This window comes from Salmo trutta, chromosome 9 (genome assembly GCF_901001165.1).
Source record: "Salmo trutta chromosome 9, fSalTru1.1, whole genome shotgun sequence".
NCBI classification, from domain to species: Eukaryota; Metazoa; Chordata; class Actinopteri; order Salmoniformes; family Salmonidae; genus Salmo; species Salmo trutta.
In genome coordinates this window covers 7,799,446-7,822,462 of record NC_042965.1, presented here as the reverse complement: position 1 = coordinate 7,822,462, position 23,017 = coordinate 7,799,446, and the positions used below count along the sequence as shown (strand labels likewise).

At 41.2% G+C, this 23,017-nt stretch overlaps 1 protein-coding gene across 2 annotated transcripts in view; it reads right to left on the bottom strand.

Moving 5' to 3' along the window:
- The window catches only part of LOC115199781 (disabled homolog 2-interacting protein), a 128,564-nt gene that overhangs the window by 100,942 nt on the left and 4,605 nt on the right, over nucleotides 1-23,017 (bottom strand). Inside the window, exon 1 of one of the 2 annotated variants that reach the window (XM_029762202.1) lies at nucleotides 16,091-16,367. The exons of the other annotated variant lie outside the window; for it this stretch is intronic. Coding sequence (XP_029618062.1) covers nucleotides 16,091-16,130 — 40 coding nt within the window. The 5' untranslated portion in view covers nucleotides 16,131-16,367. Of the gene's footprint in view, nucleotides 1-16,090; nucleotides 16,368-23,017 lie in introns of those variants that run through there. 2 annotated transcript variants of the gene reach the window in all.

Here is a 23,017-nt window from a genome sequence, read left to right as displayed (position 1 = left end):
ATTCTTAGTCTTTACCGGAGAAAAATACCAAAGAACACACTCTCATTCACGAGCTTAGAAACACTACAGCCAAAATGGGAGCCACCTAGAAAAACTACAATTTCTGGCTAATTTTTCCAAAAACAAGCCTGAAACTCTTTCTAAAGACTGTTGACATCTAGTGGAAGCCCTAGGAACTGCAATCATGCACAATTTCGCCCTATTATAAAAGTGGCAGCCATTGAAATCAGTGGTAGGATTAATTTTTTGGGGGGGGGGGATGGTTTGTCCTCGGGGTTACGCCTGCCATTTCAGTTCTGTTATACTCACATACATTATTTTAACAGTTTTAGAAACTTTAGAGTGTTTTCTATCAAAATCTACCAATTATATGCATATCCTCGCTTCTGTGCCTGAGTAGCAGGAAGTTTACTTTGGGCATGCTTTTCATCCGGATGTCAAAATACCGCACCCATCCCAAAGAAGTTAGCAGCTTCTACCCCCAGGCCATAAGACTGCTGAACAGCTAATCAAACTACCCAGACTATTTGCATTGACCCTCCCCTTTTTTTACCCTGCTGCTACTCATTGTTTATTATTTATGCAGTCACTTTACCCCTACCTACATGTTCATATTACCTCAATTACCTCGACTAACCTGTACCCCCGCACATTGACTCGGTACCGGTACCCCCTGTATACATAGCCTCGTTATTGTGTTAGTTTATTCAGTAAATATTTTCTTAACTCTAATTTCTCTTAACTGCATTGTTGGTTAAGGGCTTGTAAATAAGCATTTCACGGTAAGGTCTACACCTGCTGTATTCGGCACATGTGACAAATAAAATGTGAAATTCTGAATTTCAAACTAATTTATCTGTTGATTGAATGCCTACGAGTATAATAATCCCCCCCCAAACCAATCCACTAGCAATGTCAGTTGCCAAAACATGATATAATTCCAATCAAGACGACTTGTTTACTTTCCCCTAGTGATTTAAAATACACCCAGTTAATGCATTTGTGTCAGCAAAAGGACAGGGTCCAACAAACACACTGGAATGCTGGATTGTCAGCCTCCAGATCCACTTACTTCCCACAACAATCCGAGCACACAGATAAAAACAATTCAAATAAATTTGAGCTGACCCAGTTTCACCCCAGCACAACACATGTCTACATATAGGCCTATACACAGTGTACAAAACATTTTTTTCAAACTTTGCTCTTTCCATGACATAGACTGACCAGGTGAAAGCTATGATTCCTTACTGATGTCACTTGTTAAATCCACTTCAAATCAGTGTAGATGAAGGGGTGGAGATGGATTTTTAAGCCTCGAGACAATTGAGCCTAGAGCTGTGTTCGAATACCCATGCAAACATACTGTATACTTAATGAGTATATACTACATAGTATCAGTGCATTTTAGTATACTGTAAACAAATGGTATCATTTCAGTTGAGCATACTAGAGCTTCGCCTGTCTACCGGAAGTTGATGCTAGCTTGTTAGCATAGCACATGACTAGCTAAACATTTAACAATTTCAGTTATGTTCCTAAATTCTATCTGGAGTGCGCTCTGGGCATTCGTAAATCCAGAGAGTTGTCCGTTCATAAATTCGGAGCATTCAGAGCGCACACTGGACACTTTGGCCGAGGAGTAGGTTTGAGCCGAGCGAGCGTTCAACAGCAGTCAAGCACCCAAGCTAACTGGCTAACGTTAGCTAGCTACTTCCAGACACAAATGAGACTGAGAACCTCACTCTGACCATTTTACTCCCCCTAGCAGAGCTGGTTAGTCTGTGTTCATGTTATCTAGAACGTTGGTGACTGTACCTGTGCTGCTGACAACAATTTAATGATGCTTTTTTTGCCAACGTTTACTGGCCATATTCAACGTGTGTTGAGCATTCATAAATTAATCAGTTATCCTGCGCGAGAGTGCTCTGAAATCAGAGTAGATAGCCAGAATGAACAATATCCATTGAAACACACAAAGACTAAACCGCTTAGCTAAGAATGATCTAGTCAATAAACGTTGGGTAGTTAGATAGGGTATAGTAAATAATACTGCCTGGCAAGTTCGATGTATTAGTAGCCAACTAACGTTAGGTAGCTAACATACCAGTACCTACTGCTGTAATACTATGCGGTTCGCAAGGATAGCGTAGCTAACAAATTGTCAGCCAATATAACGTGTAACGTAACCAATTTTAAAAGTCATTACATTGCATAACATTTTCTTAAAACGTTTCATAATTAGTTAAAGCAATGAATTTGTTTTCCCTTTTCTTCGGACTTTGGCTGCATATTTCCCGCCATTTTCTTCAATTCTGAAAACATTGTGAAGCCACGCCCGTTTTCATAAAAATTGCCTTATGGGCCCTAAAAGCACGGAAATAGTGTCCACTTCATGTATACTTCGCATTTTGGTGAATTTAGTATGACATCCGGGAACTTTTGGCATACTAACTATATCCATATTATGACCAATAAGCATACTATATAGTCAATTCATTTCACAAATAGTCCGTTATTGCGGTTAGTATGAGTATTCGAACACAGCTATGGATTGTGTGTGTGCCATTCAGTGGGTGAATTGGCAAGACAAAATATTTAAGTGCCTTTGAACGGGGTATGGTTAGGGCTGTTGCGGCGACTGTTTTACACCGGCAGTCACGAGTCATGACCACAGTAAAATTCCAGGTGACCGTTGAGTCATGGTAATCTCCTTTTATACACTCTAGACATGCTTTGTTAGTACCCAACTTGCTAATGACCATCAGGTCCTAATGGTCTGGTACGCAGGGCTCTATTGTCCCTCTACCCACTCTGACATCAAGGCAAATCAAATACAATAAAGAAAAAATACAAAAATCACACTCATCAAAACAGTACGTGCTTTTAAAACTCACCTCACTGTGATGATCCATTTGAAAAAATAAGTTCAAAAGCAGGTTGAAATTGATTGTAAAACATGGACATTGTGGATGTTGTTGCAAAGCTTATCACAACGAAATGGACAGCGCTTTCTAAGGTGATGATTAATTCAAAACACCCATACACATATTAGAGCTTATACATGCAAGATTTTTTTTATTTTTAATAAAGTTATGATTCTGCCTTATAGCCTACCACATATTACGCATGGCAGAAAAACGTAAAACACTAAACTGATTTAAGATGTCTTTGGTACATAATTGGTCTAGCGGCTAGCCTATACTCCAAAATTATAAATAAATTAGAGTAATCATCTTTGAGTGTGGACTGTATTATTATGCATACTGGGTAGACTCATTACCTTATGCTAGGCTCCAAAATGTCTATCCATGAGTCTGGGAGAGAACGTATAGCCCTAGGCGATGCTGTTGGTTCATTGCTTGTGCAGAGTGGCTTACAGGTAACCTACAAATACAGTGAATTTGTATTTGATTTTGAGTAGGGAAAGTTTTATATTTTCATAATTAATTGGGTGGCACATTACCTTTAGCTATACCGAATATCCACCACCATGCGTTTCCATCTCCTCCTCGCTCTCCCTTATTCCTTTCTTGGGCATGCAGAGAGGCTGGCCGTCAACAGTTTAGTGAAATATGTTTTGTTGCGAAAACATGTTACTATCGACGTTCCCGAACAGATTTCACTTGGTTTCCCAAATTAAGCACTCGGTAGCTGCAGGATCAGGGTTGGAGAGCCCCTGGCATACAGAGTTTGGGTGCAATATCACCTGTCGCCCAGCAAGAGCATGCTCCGCAAACAGTGGTTGATGCATGGAGTGAAATAAGTGTTCCTATATTTATTTCTCAGCTGCTCATATTAAGCACAGCTCAGCTATAAAACTGAAGTAGCCTAGCAGGCTTCACTGAGAAATGGACCGGCAGGAAAGCGCGTGGCCGCCATTTGCTATTCGAGTGCATACAGATGGCATGTCTTTTTCCGCTGTCCATTTGATAATAAATCAAAACTAATTTTACATATTCGCAAAGACAAGATTTAATTGAGAATAGTCTGATGGGTGAAAATATGATTACTTGAGAGAACCTGCCTGCCTGAGGCAAGGAACGCTTTTTTTGCAACTTTCTCAAATCATCAATAGCCTATAGTTGCATCAAGCAGCCCATATATGTTTTGATTTCTAAGACATTCACAACTAAATGTGCCCAATAACTCTAATTCTAGCGCATAAGACCTGTTTCAAATGATACATTTTACGCTCAACATAGCCACTTCATATGTGCACTCGCTTTGGAATGGGGGAAATATCATTTATATTTTATTCAGCTAAGTTCAATTACATTCTTTATAATATAAAATAATGGCATATCTTGTCAGCTAAATGAACAAGCCTACAGCCCATGGCATGGAGCATAGCCAGAAAATATACAGTAGGCAAACTCATATTCTGTACTTTGGAAATAGATTTTCTTCACACCATAATTTTTCTTTAGACTTGACTAAAATAAATAATGAATTATTGTGAAGGCTGTACATTAAATTGATTTATTATACTTTTTTTTTAAATGTAGATGTTCCAAAGGTGCACATCAGCGGCTTGTATGCAGCTTGTATGCGTGGACGCCTGGAGATACTAAACGTGTTTATGTTCATTAACGCTCAATTACCCTGAGACCGTCAGTCTTATGCATGACAATAACCAGCTGACAAAAGTGCATGACCACCACAGCCCTAGTAGGTGCCAGGTGCACCGGTTTGTCTCAAGTACTCTAGCACTGCCGGGTTTTTCACGGTCAACAGTTTCCTGCGTGTACCAAGAATGGTCCACCACTCAAAGGACAACCAGCCAACTGTGGGAAGCATTGGGTTCAACATGGGCCAGCATCCCTGTGGAACGCTTTCGACACCTTGTAGAGTCCATGCTCCGATGAATTGAGGCTGTTCTGTGGGCAAGAGGGGGGGAGTAGTGCAACACAATATTAGGAAGTGTTCTTAATGTTTTGTACACTCAGTGTATATGGCCAATAATGCAGTAATAAGCTACTGTGTGTACTGTCTAGTGTTTATACATAAAACATGCTGCAAAAATACATGTTCATACTCAAAAACAATTTCACAAAAAAAATAGTTTAAGGAAAAAATAATAATATTTGTAATCTCCCTAACATGCATCCCTGAAAGAAAGTTCAAACAACATCCAGCCCCTAAAAAATCCCTGCCATGCTGCAAGCAGTTTAGAGGACACATGATGCCTTGACATGGACATCTTTCAGTTGATCTTTTTTTCCCCCCCCCTTCATAAATGCAATTCATGCCTCTGGAGGGGATGGTAATACAGCTGTAATAGGATCAAACCCCTTTGGAATTCTAGCCCTCTTAAGCATGTCACATACGCTCAGTCACCCACCCCTCAGTCTGGTCTGCTCCTTCAAACCTAGTCCTACTCCCTCCTGCCTGCCCGCTGCTGCCGTGAAAGGCTTCTCTGTGAAAAGCCTGGGGGCCCTGAATGCTCCACAACTCTGCTCTTCCAAAAACCAAACTAATCTCTGGAGTTCGCTCAAATCATTCGTGTTCCAAAAGCTGTCATCGTTTAAAGCGGAGGCCAGGCCAGAAATACAGGCAGAGGTGTTTCATGCCATGCTGCAGAAATTGTCTTAGGAGCAGGAAACAGAAAGATCTGGGTGACCTACTTGAGTCTGCATGCTGTTCCAATCTTTTTAGTAGTTGTGAGTATGGCCAATGTGAGATATTAGCCTGTAAATCATCCAAAATACATGCAGTAGAGATAGACCCTCAGAAAGCCAAACTGTTAGCTTTTAAATCCAAGATGGTTCTACTTGAGACTCTGATCCTCACCATTACAGTGAAGGATATCTTTATACTCAAATCTAATTAGTGATACCAAATTAAGGATTATTCTAAACTCCAGTAATCAGCTTATTACTCCACCTAGCTCTGGCCAACGAAAACCTTGCTAACGCTTCAGTGCAAATTCCAGGTCATTCCTTTTTCTCGTGTTAATTATTATTATTTTTTTTTAATTCTTTACAAAAATGGTTAAAAAAAACAATGAACACCTACAGCACAGCATCCAAAAATCAGAGGACTCCATTTGCCAGGACTAACATTGGGCCTGTCACCTACTGAAGCAGCTAACTTCCCACACCAAGTCAGCCTTTACGGCAAAGTCAGAGCCAGACTGAATCAGGCATGCAATCAGTCATTATACACAACATTGCATTAAATGTTCCTATATTTTAATATTAATCCTGTGGAACAACCTATTCACAGCACAATCTTAAAATCTTCAGATTAACATTGATGGTATTCTAGCTACACTCATCACAGATGGTTGTTTAAGGATGAAAAGATAGTCAAAGCCTTCATCTGGATTAGAAATCTTATCATTAGCATGCTGACGGTGTGTCTACATGTAAAGATTAGGGTTGCAACATTTCTGAAACTTTCCCCAAGTTCCCGAGCATATGATGCAAAACTCGTCATACTGGCTGTATTTCTGCCTGCTTGAACGGCGAATTGCTCAGATACACATGAAAACACCCCAGGAATCAATGGAACATTGCTCAGATGCACAAAAACAATATAACATTCAAAATGGATGAATTTCCCTTTAACTTATCCTCTAAGCTACATGTCTAGCTTTCTGTTTGAGCACAGAGAAGATTCTAGGAGTGAGTGAGTTTAGTAAAGGAATGGATTATTCTAAAACCCAGGGTGGAAAAAGTTTGCGGAAATAATGCCCTGATGGGAGGATAATAAGCAGTGTTGTGTACTTTCTCTCTGGAGGCGCCTTCTCGAGCCAGTTGGTGGTAAACTGGAAGGGAACTGTTGTTTCTGCAAAGCAGTATGATTCTGAGCCAGTGTACATTGATGAGAGCAGTCAAGAGACACAACATTCCAACACACAAATTACTAGATAGGGTGTTATGTACATACAGCAACCAACCAAATTTGAAAAACATTTAAGAGAAACGCACTTCAACACAGTACATGAAACAAACAGCAACAACAACAAAAAAATCCTCATTCCCCATGGTTTCACTAAAGTTTACGGGCTCTTAGAGCATTGCCACATTTCTGTGGCTTGTTTCAGAGTATTGAAATGTGACTACTGATGAAGGATTATACAAAACATACTGCAAAGAAGAACTTCACTTTGGTGACTTATGGGTGGTGAAGTCACAACTTAGCATGATCGAAGAGCAACCTGCTGTCATTTCTATACTGGCATTACAATGGCAGTAAACTAGATTTGAAAACAAAGCATTTAGAAGCATTGCTGACTCTGGAGTTTTGTGGTTGGAATGCACAGTACAGTACCTGTGGATTTCACTGCAACGCCTGTCCGTCTTCCACAAAGAACGCAAAGCAATGAGAACCTCTCTCGGTTATGGCCTGGGATTTTGTTTTCAAAAGATCACACGTGAGAAAGGTGTATGGATGAAGGAGCACTTCAGAGGACTTTTTCTAATGTCTCACTTCAAAGAAAGAGAGTGACTTCCTCTGAAAGCTGAATAGTAAATTGGAGCAATCCAAAATGTCCCATGCCATTTCCCCTCCTCTCAACTCAGAGGCAGTCACACACCATGACAAAGTCAAGATTGCTTCTCCGAGTTCTGTCCCTCCCTCTTTCAAGAGTAAAGAAAATAAAAATAAATTAAGCATTTTTCTGTTCAGGAGCTGTTTGGGTACTGGGTTATAGAAATACTCTCTCCTGCTATCTCTCTGTGGCATTCAGGGGAACAAATGCTGCAGAGAGCTACATTCCTGGCTTACAAGAGCCAATCAGTGGGCAGAGTACAGCGTGAGTAGGCCTAAGTTGGCCCTGGACCTGTAGTACCTCTCTAAAGTAGCAGTTACAACTGAGAAGTCAGTCTTCACAAGCCTTGTGAAATGTGCTTTAAAAAAGGGGCAATATTTGGACTTCTAAATTATTGATACACTATATTACCAAAAGTATGTGGACACCTGCACAAACATCTCATTCCAAAATCATGGGCATTAATATGGAGTTGGTACCTCCTTTGCTGCTATAACAGCCTCCACTCTTCTGCAAATGCTTTCCACTAGATGGTGGAACATTGCTGCAGGGACAAGTGAGGCAACAAGAGCATTAGTGAGGTTAGGCACTTATGTTGGGCGATTAGACCTGGCTTGCAGTCGGCGTTCCAATTCATCCCAAAGATTGATGGGGTTGAGGTCAGGGCTCTGTGCAGGCCAGTCAAGTTCTTCCATACGAATCTCGACAAACCATTTCTGTACGGACCTCTTTGTGCACGGGGCATTGTCATGTTGAAACAGAAAAGGGCCTTCCCCATACTGTTTCCACAAAGTTGGAAGCTCAGAACTATCTAGAATGTCATTGTATGCTGTAGCATTAAGATTTCCCTTCACTGGAACTAGGGGGCCTAGCCCGAACCATGAAAAACAGTCCCAGACCATTATTCCTCCTCCACCAAACTTTACAGTTGGCACTATGCATTGGGGCAGCTAGCGTTCTTCTGGCATCCACCAGATCCAGATTCATCCATCAGACTGCCAGATGTTGAAGCGTGATTCATCACTTCAGAGAACGTGTTTCCACTGCTCCAGAGTCCAATGGCGGCAAACAGTTTTTGGGCTGACGTTGCTTCCAAAGGCAGTTTGGAACATGATAGTGAGTGTTACAACCAAGGACAGATGATTTTTAGGTGCTACGCGCTTCAGCAGTCGGCGGTCCCGTTCTGTGAGCTTGTGTGGCCTACCACTTCGCGGCTGAGCCGTTGTTGCTCTTAGACATTTCTACTTCACAATAACAGCACTTACAGTTGATCGGGGCATCTCTAGCAGGGTAGAAATTTGACGAACTGACTTGTTGGAAAGGTGGCATCCTATGACGGTGCCACGTTGAAAGTCACAGAGCTCTTCACTACTGCCAAAGTTTGTCTATGGAGTTGGCATAGCTGTGTGCCTAATTTTATACACTTGTCAGCAACGGGTGTGGCTGAAATAGTCAAATCCACTAATTTGAAGGACTGTCCACATACTTTTGTTTATATACACAGTATAATGTATGTATAATATAACTTATATATGTTTTACTCCAATGTTGTAAAAAGTACATGTAAACAAACACTGTATACCTTTGTGTATATACATACTTCTGTATACCTAGCTAGCACATAACATTCTGAGAACCATATGTTTGAGAGTTTGGTGAAAATGTGGTTGTCATATGGTTATTTTGCATACAACCTTCCCATAACTTTCTGGGAATGGTGCAGGATAGTTTATTGGCTTTGGAAGATTCTCAGCACATTTAAGGAACTTGACAACAAAAAAAAATTGGTATTTCTTACTTTAACTGAATGTTTCTTACAAAGTTCTAACATGGTTACATTTGATTTCAATTTTGGCTATGTACTAGTTCAGAGAACATTAAGAAGCAACATTCTTCTGTGGGAATTACAATACTTCAGCATAATGTTTTCTACAGGTTTCCTCTGGGTTCTATTTCAAGGCATGTTCTCAGAACATTAAGAAAATGTTCCATAAAAACCACAAGAAAACTTTAGTAACGTTCAAAGAACCTTCTAAGAATGTTATTTTAAAACATAGATTCCATTCTCAGTGTCAACAAAACTCTATCCTTTATCTTGTTAAGCGTGTTAAGGTGTAAGCTTGGGCAGTATACTATATATATATGTATACTGGGGTATTTGTAAATAGCCACAGAATGTTTTTTCAATACAGTATGGAATTCACAACTAAATGTTTGCCAGCTGGATATGTTATAACTTAACTGTCTAAAATGTGACAAATGCTCTGCAGTTGTGCATTTGGTTTGCTAATTTAGTAGCTAGTCAGCTATCTAGCTAAGTGGTTAGCTTCATCCAAAATCAAGTTTTGCTTGGTAACAGCAGAGAATCCCCTCCTGGATCTAGATACTTGCTGTCTAATATTTGTTTTGTGCGTGCAGCAAACTGTAGCAGTTTTTGATACTTGTATAACCTTTTGAGCTGTGATGTCTGTCCTGAAAATAGTTTAGGTCAGAGACTGTATAAAATGTTCGCAATGCGCTCATTGGCATTTATTTAGCATTCTCTATGGGATTTTAGATCTACTTGTTAGCATTGTTAGCCTTTGGATTACAGAGGCTGTGGGGTTCAAAAACTGCACCCCTTATGTTCAGTGCCAGTATTACAGAATATCCCGGTAAGGGCACAAAGTTGGTGTGAAGGTATGAGAATCTGGATACCGCCCAAGCCTATTTAGGTGTGTTGGCCCGCTAATTGGCCACTCCTGATCCTAATGAGTGTTTCCTTTGAAATGGGGTCTGTTTTTATACACTAAAATGAACAGTTTTGTAGGAGTAAAAAAAAAAAACATGGCTTGCTAGCAGAAGACTAATTCCAAAGACAGAGAACAGAATATCACAGGTTTGAATCTCAATGACGCCGTGCCAAAATAAAAATAAAAAACGTGTTTGCATGATTAATGCCTAAGCAAATTCATTTCCATTTGTCCCATCTGTGCTTGGAGTTCAGAACAGCTAAAGGGAAAAGTCAACATTTTTCAACTTCATATTCATCGTCTCTAGCCCAATCCCAACATCAACATGTGAAAATGCTGCGTTTCTATGTTTTCTTATTCATGTGATTTTTACCAATTGTGAGTAGGCATTGCCTACTAATTGGTTGATGATGTCATTGGAAACACTTATCTATCTTTTTTACTACAAAAAATAGAAACGTGCCATTTTCGCATATGTTGATGTTGGGGTGGTACTGGAGATTTTGAATATGAAGTAAACAAAATTGTGATGTTTATTAAGTCTTATTGAAACATTCAGTGAAAGTTAAGAAAAACCTACAAATAACCTTTACCTTATATTCAAAACTTTCACAACATTTAGGGAATGTTCTCAGAAAATTATTTAATTTCCTTCAAATAACCTATAATTTCCATTCTTAGGACTTTTATAAAACCTCCCAGGAAATAGTTTAGGGAACCTTCCTCAGAACCCCCCTGCAACCTAAAAATGTACATTCCCAGAACTGGAGAAATGTTCACTTCCATTCTCAGAATGTTTAAAAAAGCATTCAGTTTTACCCGTCGGGAAACTTATGGCTTCGTTCCCAGAACCAATGGCAAACCAAAAACATATTAAAACTATTGTGATATCATGGATGGTCTGTCCATAGCTCTGTCTATGAATTTGAGAGTGGTTATATATTTCTCCAGGCCCACCCCTCTGCGTTTTACCAAAACAATGACAACACTTTATTGTTTCAACTGTGGCTTGACACTTTAAAAAGAGGCATAGTCAAATGTATCATTTTTTCACTTACATAAATTGATACTAACAGTATACAGGGCTTTGAAAATATGACCTCGTTTTGGGAAAGTGTTTTTATCCAGTCTCTTGAACAAGGGAGCTTCATGGTCCACAAAGAGGGGTAATACAATTCTGAATTTTGGAAAATAATATTTGTCTTTCTATGCTGTCACTGCAACTGGTATGTCTGAACTTGTACACTGTTTATTGACTGCAAACAGCAACATTTTCATAAATGTTCATATTTTTAATCCCAGCAATCCACTGGGCTTTAAGCAACTATAGGGCATTATACTTCCAGCCCTGGATCTCTTGAAGACAAAAAAGCCCAGTAAAACAAGTATAATGAGTATAAACAGAGGGTGAAAAATGGCTGCGGACTGCATCTCTGGTCTGACACCATCGCCTGGTCTACAGCCCATTGCTATGAGTCTATCATTGTCTCTCACTGCATGGTGCACTCCAGTCTATTGGCCTAACAAGCTGTGCGAGACAGAACTTCCTGAGTGGAGGACTATAGAAACAGAAGATTGGGCAGAGGATTTATACAGCTGCTCTTTTACAGACAAAGACACTTGTGTGCAGCATGTGAGGTCAGCAATTTGCCCTGACGTATGATGGCTAGCTGAGTCCTCTCCGAAGGAATTCGAACTTCAAATGTCACAAGCCCACATGCTTTTACATGTTTATATGTCAAAGATGGAGCACGTGATCTATAGTAAAAGGATGTTTGTTTATTTTTTTACCCCTCTTTGATAGCTCAACAGTCCAACAGGTCAAATATTTCACACCAAGGGCAATATTTTGTCAAACCTTGTAGCCTAATTTAGTCAAACTATGATCTTCATATTTGACAACTAAAATCAGTTCGTCCGCTCTAATACAACTGAGCTGAAAAGGACCCTTATAATTACTGCAAACATTTCATAGCAATATAAAATCTCTCAAATCATTCCCTTGCCTTCAAGGTGAATTGAAGTGCCAAAGTAAAACCACAGAAGCACATAGCATGCGCAACGACAGCTTAGACTTGTTACTTGATTCAAAGACAAGCCGAAGAATGACGATAAAAAGTGAGAAGTGGCAGCCTCATCTTTTCACCTTCATAACATGGGAAGAGCAGATGTCAGCTAGCCTTCATGTAAAACATACTTTCACAACAGTACAGGATAAACCACATGGATTTAGAAACACAAAAAATACCATTGCATAGACTAAAAAGGTTCAAATGTAACATCTGTCAGTTTAAAGCTAGATAAGTAACGCATCTACGCAGTTCAACTCCCACAAAGTTGAGTCTAAAAGAAGTGCACCATTGTTCAGTCAGTCATCCCATTAAATTCAGAGGCAAGCGATTTTCTTTTCAAGAGGACAAAAATGGACTGGGACCCAATAAAATGTCATCCACAATCCTCATCTTTTTTCACACTTTATTTCAGAGCTTGCTGGGATTCACCGGCATTTTTAACTCAAAAAGCATTAGCAAGCCGTACCATGTTTTTTGAGGGCATTGTAAGTGATACAATATGCAAATAGACTTCAATTTGGTACAAAAACTATTTGTGTTTTTGGTCACAGAAATAAGGCAAACACTTATGTACACTGGAATAATTGTTCAATCTGGAGGGGGGACTCATCCCGAGCAGACATTTCCTTCCATGTAAGAGGGGATAAAAACTTGTTAACTTGCTTAAAAAAAAAGTTTAAAAATAAACATGGGAGATTTTTGTAAGCCGCCATACAACACATTACAATTTTAGACTTTTTTGATTACGTTTGCAATACGCCTGAGTGGTTAGGTTCTTTGGTTTTCGGCTTGTAAGACATTCTGTATCTAAATGTCAGCAGTGAATATGACAACTTTGGTTACTAGGGAGACATCTAAATGACAAGATGAACAACAGATGGGACCCAAGTGTAATGCCACTGAGGTATGTACATCTGTTCTTTCTCCCCAACAGTACCCTCTGTGGGGCCGGTAAACAACCGTATGCATCCTGTTTTCAGGGGAAATTAAAGAGCCTGTGACGCGACTTCCGCTTTTGGACGTTAACAAGGCGACACACCATCTTAACTCCTCCTCCACATTTACTGGACTGGTTCAACTGTGCAGAAGAGAACCTCTCCCAAAAATGTGTTAGGTTTCCCCAACAATAGAGTTAAGATCCAGACCCTCAGCCGCACCATCGAGAGCATCCTGACCGGTTGCATCACCACCTGGTATGGCAACTGCTCAGCATCTGACCGTAAGGCGCTACAGAGGGTAGTGTGTACAGCCCAGTATATCACCAGGGACAAGCTTCCTGCCATCCAGAACCTATATAATAGGTGGGGTCAGAAGAAAGACCCAAAAATTGTCAGACTCCAGTCAACCACGTCATAGACTGATTGGCAAGTGGTACCGGAGCGCCAAGTCTTGGACCAAAAGTCTCCTACCCCCAAGTCATAAGACTGCTGAACAATTAAATCAAATGGCCACCTGGACTATTTACATTGACACCCCGCCCCCTCCATTTGTTTTGTACACTGCTGCTACTAGCTGTTTATTATCTATGCAGTCACTTCACCCCTATCTACATGTTCAAATTACCTCAACTAACCTGTACCCCAACACATTGACTCGGTACCGGTACTCCCTGTATATAACCTCGTTATTGTTATGTTATTGTGTTATTATTTTTACTTTAGTTTATTCGATAAATACTTTCTTAACTCTTCTTGAACTGCACTGTTGGTTAAGGGCTTGTGAGTAAGCGTTTCACTGTAAGGTCTACACTTGTTGTATTGCGCGCATGTGACAAATAAAGTTTGATTTGAGATCATCTCTCAAACTAAAATAACAAATTCATCATAGGCTATTGTAGAGCTGGGCAATATAGACAGATATCGCGATAAATTGCCACGATAACGATAACTATAACATGTTTATAACGTTAATGTACACCATTTTTTTAATTATAATTTAAACTACTTCAACTAATGTAATGGTTGTAGCCATCAATTGTACCATTAACAATCACTCCTAATATTAAGTCATATTATTAGCAAACTCATTTCATTTCAAACTTCCCATTTCTGTAGTATAGGCTATTTATCGTAAAGAACGATATCAGTAAAATGCCTGCGATAAGTGATTGGTCATCGATCATTTTCGCTTTATTGTCCCACCTCTTGGCAATCGTCAACTCGTCATTGCAACACAGCAATAAAATGTTGACTCTAAATTCATGCTAAAGCAGATTATGTCAATTTTGATATGTCATCAAGATTATGCTAACTCCTTGTGTTTGCATCTCGGGCTAATGCAGGCTGTCTGGATCATGTAATCCTTTACAGTGTTAACAAAACAAATAGTTCTGGATACTTTAGAGAACGATGAGATAGCGTTATGTAAAATTGACTGTTGATGTCTATATTTCAGCACATCATTCATTCATATTTGAGGAGGAATTTATGATTGTGTTTTTCAGCCATAGTAGCAGTCAAAAAGGCCCGTACCGGTATCTTTCTGGACTGTTCGCAAGGATATTCTAGTACTGACAGTGACTCCTGCAAGTGCTAATAAAATGAATTATTCATCACACCACAACATTACACGCTCATGAAGATAGAAATGCAAAAATATGCATTCACATTAACCATGTTAAATAGAAACATAGGCTGATGTCTCCCTTCAAATTCATTCAAACGCTAACGTACTAAAGAACAGCATAAGAAAATGTGTTGATCATATCAGGGAACTGGCATGAATTCATTGGCAGTCACAAAAAAAGCTCACCTGGCAGTCATCAACAAAGAGGTGTCTAGATTACATACTGGTGCATCAAGGGTTGTTTAGAACCCAGACAATTTTACACTGGAGGAGACCGTCTGAGCATCAGGATGGATGGCTATTCTAACCCATACTGGAGTGTGTACTGTAGGTACTAGACAATTACTTCAAATGAGGTGAAGCAGATAGTTGTGGAATTTGGAAAGCTGGGCCAAACAGTGGTTTTGGTATGGTATTCTCGTGACAAATGTTAAAGTGGCACAGAGCCCGGCTAATAAAACGGAATAAATCCAAGTCAGCCAAATGTGGCTCTGGAAATATTCTAACCTGGACTCGTGTTGAAACTAAAGCCACACTTCAAGTTGATCGGTATTTAATACAAAGTAGAATTTCAACTCAACCGTTCATTCAACAGTTGTTCTCCCGAAAATGTTATATACATGTACAAGCTTTCAGGACAAACAATTACGTCTCCGTTCTCAAGAATGTAACGACTCCTACACGTCCTCACACTTGAACCGGTGCTGCGCGCTTTGCACAATATTCATGCTCTTCTTTAGAAGACGCATAACCAGATTTGTATGGGTCATTCAACCCACAGATTACAGAGTGGAAATCCAGTTGCGGCACAGATTGCTTGAATTTATTCTGAGACAGAATAATATTTATATGAATCTCTTGTTGCAGACAGCATTCTAAGCAAAAAGTGTCCACTTACTTTTTGGACTAAAGCATTCATATGGACTAAGAATTCTTCCTAATAACGTCAAACATCCTCTTGAATACAGTATTAGTACCCCCCCTGGCATCTGCTGTCTACTCGAACAAAACATTTGATTCATAGGAATTCCACAAGCAATCTGCATCAACAGCAAACAACCCCACTTCACTAGAAACTCCAATGAAACTCCAATCTGGAGCTGAGTGAAAAAGAAGCACAAAGAGAACAGCCGCGAGTCTTGCTGATCTCAAAGCTCCCATTGCCTCGGTGACAGAAGCAGACTTCAACAGGTTGTCTGCTTGACTTAACAAGTTGCCCTTACCATTGTAGCTCTCCAGTTCGGCCGCGTTGTCCAACTCCATAACTTCAAAGCACAGAATGAGGCATGCTCCTCTCTGCCAGTTGTGTTTGTGTGCGTGCGGATGTAGAATCGAGTGAGGCACAGAAACCGAGCCTCGTCTCCCGCCTACCAGAGTGAATAGCGCTGCCTGGTTTTGCAGGGGCAGCTGTGCTACATCTGGCAGCCTTTCCAAGTCTATGATTAAGTTGGGCTCAACATAGGGCCTCACTGCCAGCTCTCGCTCCTCAACTCTTAAAGACACAGCACATTTTTTATCATCTGCCTTTCACCAGATGGTCACCTAACAAGTTCAGAATCTCTCTCACTTCAGTTCTCTGAGATCCTGACCAATGGCCATCGACAACCAGATCCTCTACTACATGAACACGTGGTGATGCAGGACCACAGCTAAGGGCGCTACTGAGCAAAAACAAGCAGTAGCAGGCAAATTGATGGATTAGATCAATTCATTTTCATTTTGAGTCCTGTGGTCACGGTTAGCCATTATTACAAGACATTACATTTTGTAATTGACTATTGAGGACAGGAAATAGGCTAGGTTCACCCGTGTCTCAGTAGTAAGAGGTGCTGTGCTGTAGGAGCAACGTAGAGTTTACCTCTGGAATATGATTTAAAGAGCGACTGCATCCTAAAAAACAACTAATCCCTTTGAAAATGGCATCGATAGGAGTCTGAAACATGTGTTATAGTGTCAAATTTGACTACAACGTGCAAATAGAATAATTTGGGTCATAAAGTCAGTCTCATCTAAAACGGAATTTGAAACCTCAACGCACCACACCTAGTAAATGAACATTGGGTTTGGATTACAATTATGCTAACAAATCATGCCCCCTTTTGACACAACTTTGTGGGAGTTGAACTGCGTAGATGCGTTACTTAGCTTTAAACTGACTGATGAAGATCATTTGTAACCTTTAGTCTATGTAGTTTTTGTGTTTCTAAATACACTTGGTTTATCCTATACAGTGGCGATTTTAGCATGCAAATCTTGGTAGGGCAAAATAAAAACATTTGGGATGCATGCCAGCAAAGCCATCACACAACACTAAACAATACATGAATTGCACTATAACTGTGACAAACGGTGCCCACAAACTGTTAAGGCCTACATAAAACTGTCCCAACACCTTACCACTGATACACCTGGCTTTCAGCGGAGCCTTGTCTGGCAGCAAAACAGTTCATTCAGCCTCATTTACTGCCTTTTTAAAAAAAAACATAGCTGATATGGCTGACTTGCTTAAACAAATGTGGTTTCTATTGACAATTGAGATGTACAAACCATGGCATAAGGGGACGACAAGTGGATAAGAGACAATCTGTAATTTCGATTAAGACATTAATGAGCATGCAATGACAGACGTAGTCAATATAACTATTTGTTCAGCGATAGAATTCATAACATGGGCCGTTCTTACAGTGTACAGTCGTGGACAAAAGTTTTGAGAATGACACAAATATACATTTTCACAAAGTCTGCTGCCTCAGTTTGTATGATTCTAATTTGAATATACTCTAGAATGTTATTAAGAGTGATCAGATTAATTGCAATTAATTGCAAAGTCCCTCTTTGCCATGTAAATGAACTGAATCCCCCCAAAAACATTTCCACTACATTTCAGCCCTGCCACAAAAGGATCAGCTGACATCATGTCAGTGATTCTCTCGTTAACACAGGTGTGAGTGTTGACGAGGACAAGGCTGGAGATCACTCTGTCATGCTGATTGAGTTCGAATAACAGACTGGAAGCTTCAAAGGGAGGGTGGTGCTTGGAATCATTGTTTTTCCTCTGTCAATCATGGTTACCTGCAAGGAAACACGTTCCGTTATCATTGCTTTGCACAAAAAGGGCTTCACAGGCAAGGATATTGCTGCCAGTAAGATTGCACCTAAATCAACCATTTATCGGATCATCAAGAACTTCAAGGAGAGCGGTTCAATTGTTGTGAAGAAGGCTTCAGGGCGCCCAAGAAAGTCAATTTGATCTATAAAGCCCGTTTTACATCAGCAGATGTCAAAGTGCTATACAGAAACCCAGCCTAAAACCCCAAACAACAAGCAATGCAGATGTAGATGTATGGTGGCTCGGAAAAACGCCATAAAAAAGGCAGGAACCTAGGAAGAAACCTGGAGATGAACCAGGCTCTGAAGGGTGGCCAGTCCTCTTCTGGCTGTGCTGGGTGGAGATTACAAGAGTACATGGCTATTTAAACCCAGATTGTTCTTCAAGATCTTAATACGTTCATAGATGACCAGCAGCGTCAAATAATAATCACAGTGGTTGTAGAGGCTTTTCATAGCCGAGCATTCAAATCAAAGTTTGTTGCGTGCGCCGAATACAACATGTGTAGACCTTACAGTGAAATGCTTACTTACAGGCTCTAACCAATAGTGCAAAAAAGGTGTTAGGTGAACAATAGGTAAGTAAAGAAATAAAACAACAGTAAAGACAGGCTATAAAAGTAGTGAGGCTACATATAGACACCAGTTAGTCAGGCTGATTGAGGTAGTATGTACATGTAGATATGGTTAAAGTGACTATGCATATATGATGAACAGAGAGTAGCAGTAGCGTAAAAGAGGGGGTGGTGGGTGGCGGGACACAATGCTGATAGCCCGGTTAGCCAATGTGCGGGAGCACAGGTTGGTCGGGCCAATTGAGGTAGTATGTACATGAATGTATAGATAAAGTGACTATGCATATATGATAAACAGAGAGTAGCAGCAGCATAAAAAGAGTGGTTGGGGGGGCACACAATGCAAATAGTCCGGGTAGCCATTTGATTACCTGTTCAGGAGTCTTATGGCTTGGGGGTAAAAACTGTTGAGAAGCCTTTTTGCCCTAGACTTGGCACTCCGGTACCGCTTGCCATGCGGTAGTAGAGAGAACAGTCTCTGACTGGGGTGGCTGGGGTCTTTGAACAATTTTAGGGTCTTCCTCTGACACCACCTGGTGTAGAGGTCCTGGATGGCAGGCAGCTTAGCCCCAGTGATGTACTGGGCCGTACACACTACCCATTGTAGTGCCTTGCGGTCAGAGGCTAAGCAAGATCTAGACAGCAGGTGAGGTAGAGAGAGAGAACGAGAGAGAGTCGAAAACAGCAGGTCTGGGACAAGGTAGCACATCCGGTGAACAGGTCAGGGTTCCCTACTCGCAGACAGAACAGTTGAAACTTTAACAGCAGCACAACCAGGTGGACTGGGGACAGTCAGGAGTCATCAGGCCAGGTAGTCCTGAGGCATGATCCTATGGCTCAGGTCCTCTGGGAGGGGAGGGAGATAATTAGAGGAAGCATACTTAAATTCACACAGGACACCAGATAAGACAGGAGAATTACACCAGATATAACAGACTGACCCTAGCCCCCGGGCACATAGACTATTGCAGCATAGATACTGGAGACTGAGACACTGTCTGACGATTCCCCCGGACAGGGCCAACCAGGCTGGATATAACCCCACCCACTTTGCCACACCACTAGAGGAATATCAACAGACTACCAACTTACTACCCTGAGACAAGGCTGAGTATAGCCCACAAAGAGCTCCTCCACCGCACGAGGGGGCACAAATCCGGACAGGAAAATCACGTCTGTGACTCAACCCACTCAAGTGACTAGTAAGCCAGGGACTCAGCCCCCGTAATAGGGTCAAAGGCAGAGAATCCCAGTGGAGAGAGGGGATTGATAGTGAAACTTCGGTATTGATTGTTATAAGACTTACCTGTTCAAAATTAAACATCACACTTGGGGTAAATAATTTTAGTATGCATTCACCATGGCAAATGAGTGACATTTATTTTCATTAATGCTATTGAAATTGTAAAATGATTCCAATTTCTTGTACCATATACCTTTTTATGAAATTGTGCACATTGATAGATTTTAAATCAACATTAAATGACCGTAATTGAAACTGTACAGCCTACGGACTTTGTTTGATGTCAGTACCTGTGCTGGCAGGCTTTAATAATAAATTAATGTCAAAATCAATTGTACTAAGTTGTTGTTCTTTTGGTTTGCTGTTACAGTTTATCATAAGGTGTAAAAAAAAAGTAGTTCTCTGACCGGATACTTTTTTACTCTTACTTGAGTAGTTTAAGGCTTATTTTACTTTAGTAAATTACAATCTAAGTAACACTACCTTTACTTAAGTACAGATTTTCAGTACTCTACCCACCTCTGAAAATTATACATAGCTTAACTATAAAAGATGGGCAAGCATCCACACTGCAGGAAAGTTGATCATTCCACAGTAGGCCTACATCTGTCAATCAACTGATGGCACAAAAAAATCTAATTGATTTAGCCAGGTAAACACAAACAGTAGCTTATCGGTTTTCACACCTTTCATTGGTGATTAGGTCCTATGATTAAGTATAGTCTGGCCCAGGAGTGTGAAGGTGAACGGAAAGGCTGGAGCAACGAACCGCCCTTGCTGTCTCTGCCTTGCCGGTTCCCCTCTTTCCACTGGGATTCTCTGCCTCTAACCCTATTACAGGGGCTGAGTCACTGACTGGTGTTCTTCCATGCCGTCCATGGGAGGGGTGCGTCACTTGAGTGGGTTGAGTCACTGACGTGGTCTTCCTGTCTGGGTTGGCGCCCCCCCCCCCCCCCCTTGGGTTGTGCCATGGCGGAGATTTTGTGGGCTATACTCGCCCTTGTCTTCGGACGGTAAGTTGGTGGTTGTAGACATCCCTCTAGTGGTGTGGGGGCTGTGCTTTGGCAAAGTGGGTGGGGTTATATCCTTCCTGTTTGGCCCTGTCCGGGGGTATCATCAGATGGGGCCATAGTGTCTTCTGATCCCTCCTGTCTCAGCCTCCAGTATTTATGCTGCAGTAGTTTATGTGTCGAGGGCTAGGGTCAGTCTGTTACATCTGGAGTATTCTGTTGTCTTATCCGGTGTCCTGTGTGAATTTAAATATGCTCTCTCTAATTCTCTCTTTCTTTCTCTCTTTCTTTCTTTCTCTCGGAGGACCTGAGCCCTAGGACCATGCCTCGGGACTACCTGGCATGATGACTCCTTGCTGTCCCCAGTCCACCTGGCCATGCTGCTGCTCGAGTTTCAACTGTTCTGCCTGCGGCTACGGAACCCTGACCTGTTCACCGGACGTGCTTGTTGCACCCTCGACAACTACTATGATTATTATTATTTGACCATGCTGGTCATTTATGAACATTTTAACATCTTGACCATGTTCTGTTATAATATCCACCCGGCACAGCCAGAAGAGGACTGGCCACCCCTCATAGCCTGGTTCCTCTCTAGGTTTCTTCCTAGGTTTTTGGCCTTTCTAGGGAGTTTTTCCTAGGGAGTTTTTCCTAGCCACCGTGCTTCTTTCACATGCATTGCTTGCTGTTTGGGGTTTTAGGCTGGGTTTCTGTACAGCACTTTGAGATTTCAGCTGATATATGAAGGGCTATATAAATAAATTTGATTTGATTTTGATTTGATTAATGGGTAGCCGACAAAATGTAGCTTATAGAAATATAACCAAATAACAAGAGGCCTATTGCAACCATCGATGGCACTAGATTATCGACAACTGAGGTCTCATTAAACCATCAATATGCGCTAAATTCACACACACAGCTGATCTCAAATGAACCATTATTGGTCACCTCTACCGCTCCCTAAAAGATGATGTTGGTGTTACCTTAGTCAGAGATCTATATATAATGACGAGATGCTCATGTCTCCGCCCTAACAATGGGAGTTGTCCCAAAGGCAGGAAGGCAGCCAACAAGTTTAGGTCTGCATACAGTATTAAGCCATAGAAATGCACTGAGCTTATTTTGGCGAGAGTGAACCCTCTCACTTCGCATCTTCCTCTCTGCCACATAGTCATGCTTGCAACCAAAGTCTTTAAAGATACAGTCCATTCGGAAAGTATTCAGACCCCTTGACTTTGGCCACATTTTGTTCTGTTACAGCCTTATTTTAAAATAGATTAAATTGGTTTTTTTTCAATCTACACGCAATACCCCATAATGGCAAAGCAAAAATAGGTTTTCAGATTTTTTGCAAATGTATTAAAAATAAAAACCTTAAATATCTATTTACATGAGTATTCAGTACTTTGTTGAAGCACATTTGGCAGTGATTACAGCCTTGAGTCTTCTTTGGTATGACGCTACAAGCTTGGCACACCTGCATTTGGGGAGTTTCTCCCATTCCTCTCTGCAGATCCTCTCAAGCTCAGTCAGGTTGGATGGGGAGTGTCGCTACAGAACTATTTTCAGGTCTCTCCTGGGATGTTCGATCGGGTTCAAGTCAGGGCTTTGGCTGGGCCACTCAAGGACATTCTGAGACTTGTCCCAAAGCCACTCCTGCGTTGTCTTGGCTGTGTGCTTAGGGTCATTGTCCTGTTGGAAGTTGAGCCTTCGCCCCAGTCTGAGGTCCCAAGTGCTCTGGAGCAGGTTTTCACCAAGGATCTCTCTGTACTTTGCTCCGGTCAGCTTTCCCTCGATCCTGACTGGTCTTCCTGCCACTGAAACACATCCCCAAAGCTTCACTGTAGGGATGGTGCCTGGTTTCCTCCAGATGTGATGCTTGGCATTCAGGCTAAAGAGTTCAATCTTGGTTTCATCAGACCAGAGAATCTTGTTTCTCATGGTCTGAGAGTCCTTTAGGTGCCTTTCAGCAAACTCCAAGCAGGCTGTCATGTGCCTTTTACTGAGGAGTGGCTTCCGTCTGGCCACTCTACCATAAAGGCCTGATTGGTGGAGTGCTGCAGAGATGGTTGTCCTTCTGGAAACTTCTCCCATCTCCACAGAGGAACTCTTTCAGAGTGACCATCGGGTTCAGCTCCCTGACCAAGGCCCTTCTCCCCCGATTGCTCAGCTCTAGGAAGAGTCTTGGTGGTTCTAAAGTTATTCCACTTA